The 12325-nt window shown below is 38.1% G+C and overlaps 1 protein-coding gene across 1 annotated transcript in view; it reads right to left on the bottom strand.

Annotated features, from left to right (window-relative positions):
* Positions 1–2931: 2931 nt before the first annotated feature.
* Positions 2932–12325, bottom strand: part of LOC110025714 (lysophospholipid acyltransferase 1-like) — a 16905-nt gene continuing 7511 nt past the window's right edge. The window contains exons 5-8 of the mRNA XM_020726339.1: positions 7137–7222; positions 4069–4132; positions 3861–3979; positions 2932–3655 (exon numbers count right to left, since the gene is read on the bottom strand). Coding sequence (XP_020581998.1) covers positions 3515–3655; positions 3861–3979; positions 4069–4132; positions 7137–7222 — 410 coding nt within the window. The 3' untranslated portion in view covers positions 2932–3514. The remainder of the gene's footprint in view (positions 3656–3860; positions 3980–4068; positions 4133–7136; positions 7223–12325) is intronic.

The raw sequence follows: 12325 nt of genomic DNA, 5'->3' as shown, positions 1-12325 counted from the left end.
AATGTTGTTTGCAACAGAACTGTCATAGCAATATATTTGATACTTGAGAAGCAAAAAACGACTTCAAAATAATACAAAAAATAAGATACATATCTCAATTAATATTTAATATCAAGATCGATAAAAAAAGAAAAAAAAAACTATAAAAATTATAATTTAAAATATGATAATATTAATTTTAAAATCCAGATGACCTATGTCACGAGCTATCTCGATCACTATCGACTGTGGAATCTGTCGGATTGTCTGCCTACCAAAAGAAATTAACTTCTCTGTGATGCCCCTTGGGCACCTATAAAACTGTCTCCGGTTGTTATATGTCCAACGTGACGTCAGTAGATAAGTCTGTCGTCCGCAGTGGCAGAGCACTCGTCGGGAGGTCCCTGAAATCCTGTAGTTCATCTTTATTGAATGATTCAAAAAACAATTTATTAGTCATAATAGAAGTTGAAATTGATGAAAGAAGTAATTAATTACAATTTTTTACAGGTGTGAGGTCTCAAAGAACAAAGTATACCAACCGACGAATCTGTCACTACAAGAAGACATCCAACCTTGTCATGACCAACAACGGCGCCTGTGATCTGCTCTCACAATTCAACTATTTCTGCTGCGCCCTCGCCATCTTGAGTGTAACCTTCACGCGACTTTGCCTCTGGTTGTACTATAGATTGACCTCCCTGAAATGAAAATACTTCTGGCAGGACCTGCATATGATCATCGTCAGTCATGCTGAAGTTTACATCTATTCAAGAATGATGTCGTCGAATGTTGTTGTGGAGCGCTATCATGGCCACTACAATCTACACTTGTTTTGGAAATGAATACGTTTGTTTATCATGCAGTACGACTCATTTCTTCTTCCATAGTCAAAATGTTCTTTCAATTACGTTACATAAGGAGTGTTTTTTGTTAAACACAACATAAATCACAACACATAGCACCCAAGGCCAACCAGACATAGTCACACATATTCACTACCAAATACATCAGAATTGTATGTTATACATGTAAAATTTAAGCCCAAATCCAAAGACAACCATCATATACAACAACAGATACACCCACAACCAAATACAACCACCATATATATGTCCACAAACTACAAACAACCACCACCCAAGGCCAACACAACACATAGCACACACACAACCCCAACACAACCACCACCTAACCAAGCCCCACACAATACAACCACACCGACACCCACAACCACAACACACATTGCACACACCCACAACTAAATACAACCACCATATAAATGCCCACAAACCACACACAACCACCACCCAAGGTAATCATTGCAATATAGCAAAGTAGACATTCAATCACAACGAAGAATCACATAAAGCCACAAGGTACTACCTCATTCACCAAGTCACTGTCACCAATTCTCCAAATTATCCAAAAATCGAAAAATCTAGCAAAGAAAGTCATTTCATCAAAAAAATGCATAGAGATGACCATTCCATCAAAAAAAAAAAAAACCCACAAATTGAATATAGAAAAGCATTCCATCGAAATTGCTTACAGAGCACAGTAATCGGAGGTTGGAGGGAGGAGGAAGAGGTGAAAGACACTGCTAATTGCGAGATAGGAGCAACCGAGTGAGAAAGACGCACGAAGAGTTACCTAGGACAAAACAATGGTCGAGCGAAGAGAGGGATCAACAGAAGGGCGCAAGATTAATAGGCTAAATTAAGGACGTGAGCAACGGGGTAGATCTCGTAGCCACGTTTAATAAACGAATCGAAATGTTGGTTCCAGATAAGCAGTCCAAACACACGAAACAAACGTCCCTTCAGCGTTTTCACAACGAAAAACACATTTATAAGCTGCCCCAAACAAAGCTTTAGCCAATTAAGTATGTCAAGGCATTTCAAGGAAGACACATTTCTTTAAATATTAATTTTTTGCACATAAGAACAAATTTTTATAGGAAGATTTACTAACATACCCCTCAATTCCCATGCATTTAGATACTTCAATGCCCCTTTTTTATACCCTGAAGTTGTGCCAACATTTTTTTAGCTTTCTTACATTATAGAAATTTTGTTATAAATTTTGGATATCATGATAAAACCTGATATAATATTGCATTTTTTGTCAGCATTTACATACATAGCACACAATTCTCATGTATTTACATATCTTACACCTAAATTTTGATATTAACACACAACACTCAAATCTTTAATATCACACCAAAAAACAAACACCATCATCACTTTTAAAAGTGAAAATCATATTTTCAAGCATAAATTCAAAACAAAGAGCTGTGTATGTAAATATAAAACTTTAGCTGTAGATGCATGGATACATTGAAACTTCCGGCTACCTATGTAAATTTTCCCCTTTTTTCAATGTTACTCGTGTCATTGGGCCTTTTTTTTTTTTTGATAAATTAGGCAAACTAATTTAGTTTTCCTGATATGATATTACAGTAATACATTTTATTAGAAATAGTAATTTGATAGGGCTCCAAATAAAATTACGTTGAGTTGGTTAGGACATCTCAAGCAAAAGCCTACGAATTTTTTTTCCCAAACACACTACAACGCACGCATACTTCATGCATAACCTTGCAAGGCCTGAATGCATAAACAAAAAGCCTAAGATTAGTTTTATGTTTATAATAAGTAAAGCATCAAGTGAGGAAAATTTTTTACTAATTTTTTTTTCACCAACTAATTTAACAAATTTATTCTGCAGGAAATTCAATCTTTAGTAATTCTCTTCAAAAATACGATAAATGCAGCACTCATCAAATTTAGAACTGTTATCTCACGAAAATGCTAAACTATATAAAGTTTTCTGCAAAAATTACTAGACTAAATTTAAGAAAGTACTTGAATTTTGAATTAATTTAAAATTACCTTAAAACCATTAGCTCAAATCAAATATACACAGTTATATGCATACAACAATGAATGGATGAAAATAAGGTTCCCAGGTCAACTTCAATAATAGGATGGACAACCAAGATTTAAATTGTTAAAAAAAAACAAATCAGGGCGAGCTTTCATGACCTTGATCCGGTCAGTGGTCACCGAGCACACAATTCTCGTGTATTTATGTATCTCACACCTAAACTTTCATATTAACATACATAACACTTCAATCTTTAATATCAAATAAAAATACCACTATTACCACTTTTAAAAGTCAAATACATCTTTTCATGCATAGGTATAAAGAACTACAATGTTACATATACGAAAATATGCAAATTTAGGTTCAAGATATGTAAATAGAAAAGAATTGTGTGGTCCGTATGTCAATTTCTCTAATTTAAAATTCAGACTCAGGAATACAGCAAACATTGCTCAGAGAAATAAATGGTTTCGCACTGCTCAGAAAATGCTAATCAAGCTCAAATGCCAAGCTTAGCCGTTTCATTCTACACGAACATAACAGATGAACAAAAGGGATCAGTTTGACGCCGCATTAAAAGGATTTGGTCTACCTGATAAACAGAATCTGCAAGGCATCTCTCATATCACCGCAAGAACTTTTATTGGTTCTTTTGAGCTTTAGCCCTAACCTGTCTGGCTGGTTTGATAATCTTCCCCAGTAGAATACATATGATGGGAACAACGGTGCCAACGAAGTACACACTCTTGTAGGCAGCAAGTGTTTCTCTCATGCTCAGCACCTTCGTGAAAAGAGAAAAAATAAGAATAATCATAGCTCACAAGGTTTGAATTTCCAGAACAAATTTTTACCCCAAAAAAGCCAGAACAAAGTGGATAAAATCGAAAAATTAGAAACAATAATATTAGACTTGTATTAAGAAAATAGCACAAATAAGTAGGCTTCTTTTTAGTAAAAGAAAGATCTAAATAAGACAGAAAACTGACCAGGAACCCAATGCAGGAGTAGTTCAAAACAATTATCGTGTAAAAGAGGTTGGTTAAAGTCAGAATCTTGCTAAGCAAAGCATTCCTTGGTGAAATAGCTTGTTGCCATCGGTAAATTACTGTTTGCAAAAAATACAGAGAACAACACAATTCGTTAAGCAAAGTTCAAATAAAAAAACTTAAAGAAAAAACCTGCATAAGAACTTACCTCGGGAACCTGCAATCATTAGAGCCGACTGAATGAAGAATATGATGTAGCCAGGATACAATCCCTGCATTTGGCCCCATGAAAAGGAAATGTTTACTTGCATGTCCAAACAATATGACCACAATAAAAACATATGAAATACTTACATACCATGGATTTTGAATCTTGTCAATATCTAAATAATATATAGGTGGACCATGATGCTCAAGACAATGATTTGAGGACAAGAACACAAAACAACATAAACACATATTATATATATTCATTAAAGCCCAAGGGCAAATATATTAATACGGAAGAAAAATACAGAAATATTGCATGAGAGCGCCTAAAAGAAAGCCTAACTCATGCAAAACAACACATACAAAACTCAAATAAAGCAAAGATACATAAATGAAAAAAAAAACCAAAACCCACAAAAGGGCACAAAGGTGCAAAGGTGCAAGGGACGTCCCACTTTAGTCCTCCTGCCCCTAGTTCGCGGAAGTGAACCGACTAACAAATTAGTAAGTTAAGTACCATTGCCCGTAGTAACGCCTCCTGCCCCTAGTTCGCGGAAGTGAACCGACTAATAAATTAGTAAGTTAAGTACCATTGCCAGTAGTAACGAAAGTGTCATCCATCAGATTCCTGAGCTCAAGTAAATTTTCATTTTCTTCTTCCTCTTGGATGTGCAGACCTGTCATTCCTCATCCGATGATTAACTCATTTGATCAGTAGATTCCAAAGGTGGTCGGACAGTTGTAAGTCGTTGCACATCATGATCCCCATGAGCCTGAGTAATACCAACATTTTTCTGGACCTGATGAGACAGTAGTAAAACAGTAAAAATATTTCCACTTGTATTATCAGTGATAGGTTCTAAAGCAGGTGGGGTCTGAAGAATCTCTTTTTCCCCCACGATAAGAGGTTCCGAAGACGGGGGAGCTACAAGTGGGGACTGAATGGTTGACATATTACCTGCGGGGAAAGTGACGTCTTATGGGGTATCCTTCTGATGATCAATAGTGTCAAAAACTTGGAGCTGATCAGGAGAAGATGGAATCACAGCCTCTAGCAGAACAATTTGCTTTTTTGGTCTGAGGTGGGGGTACAGATGATGACATTGAGAACTGGAGTGTCCGAACATACGACAGTTTGAACAATACGGCGGAAAATGCTCAATCTGTACCTTTTGCCAATATCCTTGGCGTTGTGTGTCCAACCAGATTTTCTCAGAAGTGGGTATAGTGATGTCTCTTTCAACAAGTATTCTGGCTTCAGATGGACGGAAAAAATTAAAAGTAAGAATGTCCGTTTTGAGTGGTTTTCCATAAGCTAAAACAATGGAATATAAATATTTCCACTTGTATTATCAGTGATAGGTTCTAAAGCAGGTGTGGTCTGGAGAATTTCTTTTTCACGATAAGAGGTTCCGAAGACGGGGGAGCTACAAGTGGGGACTGAATGGTTGACATATTACCTGCGGGGAAAGTGACGTCTTATGGGGTATCCTTCTGATGATCAATAGTGTCAAAAACTTGGAGCTGATCAGGAGAAGATGGAATCACAGCCTCTAGCAGAACAATTTGCTTTTTTGGTCTGAGGTGGGGGTACAGATGATGACATTGAGAACTGGAGTGTCCGAACATACGACAGTTTGAACAATACGGCGGAAAATGCTCAATCTGAATCTCTACCTTTTGCCAATATCCTTGGCGTTGTGTGTCCAACCAGATTTTCTCAGAAGTGGGTATAGTGATGTCTCTTTCAACAAGTATTCTGGCTTCAGATGGACGAAAAAAATTAAAAGTAAGAATGTCCGTTTTGAGTGGCTTTCCATAAGCTAAGACAATGGAATATAATACTTTTTGAGAAAAATAGACTAGGGAGACGAATCCAAACCGGAATGTTTCGTGGTTCCGTCTATTAAAATTCACCGATCATTTCAAAATCTTCGTTGCTCTATTATCAATCCAGATTAATCTTCTAGCAAATAAGTGTGTGTAATCCTCTTCATTATTAAGTTGAATAAAGATGTGTCTTTCATCTAAAAGTTTAATTTTTCACTCCCCAACAGTGTGCATAAGCTCAAATTCCTTACGGAGAAACTCCATTTTAGGATGACCATATAGAAATTTTCCAATCAAATTCAGACGACAGGAGGAAACAAATTGAATACCTTCAGCTTTTGTTAAAAATATGACACTCTTCCCATTCATCATAACAAGTTTCTTAATGTCCTCCGCCCACTCAAACGAAGAAGGAAAAAATGACGATTTAGGTGTGTCTGAGGCGCGGACACCGAAAAGGGCAGTTGCATACGATCTGTCCGAAGCCACCGAAAGCTTTGAAAGGAAGAAGAGAGAAAGCAGTGAGCGCAGAGAAACCGCAGAGGAGCGCACCCGTGAGAGAGAGCCGCAAAGGAAAAACGTGAGAATGTGAGACAGAGGAGCGGAGCCGCAGAGACGCCGGGCCGCAGAGGAACCGCTACGCGAGAAGGATGAACGGCAGAGCGAGGAAATCTCGCGAGACGGGAAGACGCGTCTCAGAGCAAGAGAAGAAGCGAGGGAGACGAACTGAGTCGAGCGCGAAGCCCAGTGAAGACGAGCGAAGACGTAGTTGCTACTAGGATTCGCCATCGGGCGAAACCCTAGCACACACACACACGACATAGTAATTATACATAAATAAACATGAAATGCATACAATCATAATTGAGTTTTTTTTTTAAATTTATTATTAAAAAGAGGCAATCTAGCTAAATTAATTATCAAAGTCATATTTTGATTCTCTTTCAATTAAAAGCATTATTTTTCAACTTTTCCACAATTCTGTCATTCTTGCCATCATTATCTCACTCATCCAATGACATGCATGTGTGATCATATCATTTATTTGTTGATTTATTAATTTTTAAATTGGGCATGTGGATGGTGTGTCCAGCACATGCAAGATGTGCCGAGCATGCGTCATGTCTCATATTTTAGGCAATTGCAAATTTTAATATTACGAAGTATCAATGCATCAAAAAAGTTGTATGAAGTATACAAGAAGTTTGGCTTATAAGAGAGAACAATTACACTCACATGCCAAACAGCACTAACAGTCTGTGTAGCCAACAGCTGAAGGAATCCAGCTTTCTTTCCTTTCTGAACGAGCCTGTCATAGACATCTGAGAAAAAAAGGGAAAACACAAAAGGGGTTACAGTGATTCACATTGAGTATTGATACTTGGTAAAACTTAATTTTATAATGGCTAAAAGTTGGTTATAGATAGCCTTAACCACAACAAACAAAAATCAGAATGAACTAGAGACTAGCTAAAGTATCAGAAAAGACACTTTTTCATTACTTCTCCTTACACATGGACAAGGTGATCAAAGTCATCGGGTTAAGAAAAGAAACGAATGAGTAATGTCAATGGGTAAGTAGGGATTCCGTCATTTTGACATCCTATTCCCCAAGCCCAAGTGCCAAAAGTTTTCTTGCATATAAGTAAGAAAAAAGCTAGGATGGATGCTAATATGATGGTGCATTCAACAATCTCCAACACACATCCCCAAACTGCGCCACCACACCCCACCCCCTCAACACTCTCCACAATTCCTGATTCACGTAATGAGAGTTCTAATTTGGAACTCGGAAAGGGATGAAGATCTGTCTTAAATGCAGTATGTAGGGAAGTACAATGAAAGCAGGTTACATATTGGATGACTGCCCATGGGGAATCACAGCATGAGTCTTGCCCGAGAAACGAGGCAAACCCGGCACAATAAAGGACAATAGGGTCCAAGGCAACCCGCCTGATGACTGACCCATACTAAGCAAACTGCAGCTCGGCCTGATTAAAGTCAACTCAAGTTCCGTCGCTGTTACATCATTGCCATTCATACAAAGCTAAAGAATATGGATCTACTCATTGCCAAAATGTCATTTCCAAATTTGAGCATTCCAAGCATTAATATTTTATACAATGTGTACTTTTTACCTATTTCTAGTCACCTCATGTACTATATCAAAAGGGTATACCACCAAACCATAAAGAGAAGGGGACATTCTTATTTTTTTAGGTTTCCTCCTGATTTTTCAGGCAAAAAAAAGATTTCTCTTTTTCCACCTTTTCAGAGCTTTCTCTATTCAGGACTTAGGTCTCAGGTGTTCCGGTCTAGGCGGTATACCCATGGACACATACGGATCCGACATCATTTTAGGTATGATCAGTGTGAAAATGCCATAAACTAGAAGGTGAGTATCTTAAGAGGTAAATTACAACAGCAAACAGTCTGACTAGAAAGAGTAAGAATGCTGTCGAGCATATTCCCAGAATAGCCTTTTGTGTGGAGATATCCATGTAATTATTTGATTCAGTGCTGAGGAGGAGGCAGCAAAAGGGCCCATGAGTGTTACTTTTAAGTTCGGCTAACAGAGATAATGACGACACTTTTTCTCCTGGTAGTGAGATGTCCTCTAAGAGGGAAGACGGAAAGAGAAATAAGAGAAGGGTGCAATTGGAGAATAATTTTTCCAGAGAGATTATGAAAGCACAGCCTCTTGAGAAGTTTAAGATCATGTCCAAGGAAACCTACAGAGGCTGGACTGATGCTTTGGATCATGTGGCTTCTTTTGAAGCTGTCATCCCACTCCTCAACATCAAAAATCTTCATCGTGGAGGAATTTTAGGAGCGTTGGGATCCTCAAAAAAGCTCTCCGTAGCCATTACCAGCTATTGTAGTCTCAAACCTCGGTTCCAAAGTGTCTAAGGACAGTAGTCATTTTGTTTCCTCTTGATTCTTCATGGATCTCATCGGAAAAATGCTTAAACATTCCAATTAGATTTCTCATGTGAAATAAAGACAAGAATGAAAAATCAACACATGTTTATCATCCGCTTCAAGACTTCACCTATCCAAACACCATATCCGAAAGTTGATAAACCTTGTTCCAATTGATATTGTACCTTAGTAATCCCTTAACACGTCATTTCATCGATGTACTCTGAAATAAACAAGACATTACTGATCAATTCGTATCTAAAAGTCCTTAATTCATCCAAGTGGACAAGGAATCCTCCTGAGGCCCAGCCTTTTGACCAAACTTGTCTCGATCAAATTTTAATAACTCCCTAACTCAATGATGGCATTGAAAATTGCCTAATTTAGTTGGATAATCAAGGAGGACAACACATCGTGATTATTAGCAAAATGTGTCCTACTTGGCTTTTCCCTTCAGTATTGTCATAAACAAAACTTGTAGCGTGATCAATTCATTAATTGTAATGTTTGATCCTTATTCATAGTAACAACGTACCTCATTGTAGCGTGATCAATTCATTAATTGTAATGTTTGAACCTTATTCATAGTAGTAACAACGTACCTCTTCTTGATAACCTTCTCAAACTTCTTCTGAAAAAGTTCTTGATAAAGCATTTCTCACAATACTGGCCTCAGATTTGGCAATTAACACAATGTAGGTTATTTCTATAACAAAAACAAGGCAGCAGAATTACCTTTATCCAAACTCTTTCAGTTCCACTTCTCTCTAATCCTTTCATCCTGCTTTAGGTCTCATTGCATTTGCTCTTATTATTTTTCTCGGTCATCATGGCCAACGTGCTCACTTGACTAATATCAAGGGCATAAGTTACATGAGTGTTGTCGTGAACTTTGTCAATGTAGAGATATTCTGTATTAATGCAACAATCGACAAAGTTTATGTACTAAACTCTATTATAATCTCACACAATTTGACCTTATCTATGTTGCAACCCATGTTATTTCCTCCATCTACAATTCTTCGCAAAACAGTTTATTAAATTGCACGCAAGTGATGTTATGACACACACAAATATGAGTGCTCAGTCAAAGTCAATGGGAGCTTGGTGAGTATAAGATGAGCAAACAAAACCATTTCATAGGAAGTGAAAACATATAGGCTGAAGTTTCAAGTTGATCTATCTAGACAATGAGCTTCTATGCATCAATCAAACTAACGATATCAATTTTTTCCTATACCTTGAAGGTTAATTTCACCCTCTAAAAGAGATCGCCATCTTCTGATTCATATTCTTGTCTACAAGAACTTATGTTGGTTTCTCCTTATCGTGTTGGTGAAATCTTCATATGAGATTGGGCTTTCTAATATTATGGTTTTTGATTCAACATTGGAATCCGTTTGCTTGTCATCTCCATCACTACAATTATTATGTATTAGAGATTAGTAGATAGGCTGGCCAAGTTGCAAAAGGTTTCTCTGCGAGATGCCAACATACAGGGTGTGCTTGGGGTAGCGTCTTAGTTGCGGCACGGTTTCAAACTGCAGTTTGGTGCATTTGAAAAAAACTCTGCAGCAGCTTATTTGGATAATACAATGAACCGTGGGTCACGGGTTCGACCCCCCCTCTTGTATTTTGTTCGCGAAAAATTATTTCCCTGCCCTCACAAAGTTGTTGGACCCCACGACCCCTTATTGTCGTGCTTCTCTTGCGATTGTCTGCTCAAGCTCCTCCTCTTCTCCCCCCTAACTCTGGTCGGTGGTTCCGGTGGCATATCTTTTCTCCTTCCTTCCTCCGTTCTCTCTGATATCCGTTTCCAATAGCACTCTCCCATTTCCCCTTACAGTAATCTCTACCCTACACTATTGTTGTTGATATTCTAGGTTATGGTTTGAGGTTTGCCCTGTGTGTCTTGCTCCTTGCGATTTTCGGCTTTGGTCTATTTTGCGGTTTTTGTTTTTGCTTTTTTTTCATTAGCTGTGCGGCCTTTGCTCTATCGTCTATGTTGGAAGGATTTTGTGAGCCTCTTTAAGATTTCTGGCATTTTCCTTTACCTCTCTGGCTTGTGCTCTCTATTATATTTTGTAAGAGTTTGTGTGAAGGGAATGAATTGATGCCCTATGCAAATGCTAGCAATTCATGGTTTGTGGTTCGATTTTTGTTGATTTGTTGGCCTTCATTGGAAGGAATTTTTTATTTACTGTTGCGGCTTGCTCAGTTGGGGCTTTTCCCTCTATTTTATTTTTGGTTCAATTGAAGTAGACTTGCTGCTCTACTTGTTGATTGGTTTTTGTTAGTGGTTGCCCTCTTTGTTGGATTAGGCAATGCTATGTTGGTGGTGGTGTTTGTAGTGGTGGTGTGGGTGATGCTTTTGTGCCATGGTGGTGTTGTTGTTGGTGGTGGGTGTAGATGCTTTAGGCAATGCTATGTTGGTGGTGGTGTTTGTAGTGCTGGTGTGGGTGATGCTTTTGTGCCATGTTGGTGGTGGTGTTGTGCCATGGTGGTGGTGTTGTTGGTGGTGGGTGTAGATGCTGGGGGTGGTGATGTTGTGCCATAGTGGTAGCGGTTGTTGGTGGTGATGTTGGTTGTGTGTGGGTGCTGGTGATAGTTTTTTGGTGATATGGTGGTGGTGACGTGGTGGTGATAGTGGTGTGTGTATGTGTGTGGATGCTGGCGGTAGTGTTCGTGGTGATGTTTCTAGTGGTGCTGTTGGTGATGGTTTATTTGTGCAATGTTGGTCATGTTGTTGGTGGAGATGTTGTACCATGACGTTAGTGTTGGTGGCGGTGAATAATCCATTAATTTGTAGGTCATTCCAAATACTAAAAAAATTAAGTTCAGTGGTATTAATCCTGAGTTTGAAGAAAAGTTAGATTGTATGTTTGGTGGAGTCGTTGCCACGGGCGATCATGAATAGACCCCTAGCGAGAGAGGGTTTGCTGCCATAGCAGAGCATATGGATGTCAATCCAACTGCTGGTTCTAATGAAAGCCCCAACCCTAACCTCAATAAAGTTGAATCTACTAGTTGATCTAAGCGTTTTAGGCTTGAGAAAAGATAAAAAAAAAAGGTATTATTTTCATTAGAAGCCAAATTTTGTAGTTAATTGCTTCATGCACCAATGAACCCGACACATCACAGTTAGTTGCTTCGGTTTTCCAGCTTGGACAACATTTTTTTATTTACTTGTGAGAAAAATTTGATCGTACAACTTGTTATTTGTTTTTCAAAGTATCTTTATGAATGTTATTTGTTTAAGTCATGTACTAGTAGTAGCTAACACGATGAATATTATGTGTTAGCTGCATAAACAGTGAATAACACAAACATAGAAGACAAAAGAAGAATTGTAGTTGCATTATGCTTGATGAATGGGTACTAACATGTGTTTGGCTTTTATTATTGTCGGATGGAAAGTTAGTGCACACGATAATCACATATTCAAATTTGTCACAAGAACTAAGAAATATAACATTCTGCAACCACCCCAGGTTTGCTAGAAA

Source organism: Phalaenopsis equestris, unplaced genomic scaffold (assembly GCF_001263595.1).
Source record: "Phalaenopsis equestris unplaced genomic scaffold, ASM126359v1 Scaffold000326, whole genome shotgun sequence".
Taxonomy (NCBI): domain Eukaryota; kingdom Viridiplantae; phylum Streptophyta; class Magnoliopsida; order Asparagales; family Orchidaceae; genus Phalaenopsis; species Phalaenopsis equestris.
The sequence above is the reverse complement of the archived record's forward strand: the minus strand, read 5'-3'. Positions and strand labels throughout refer to the sequence as shown.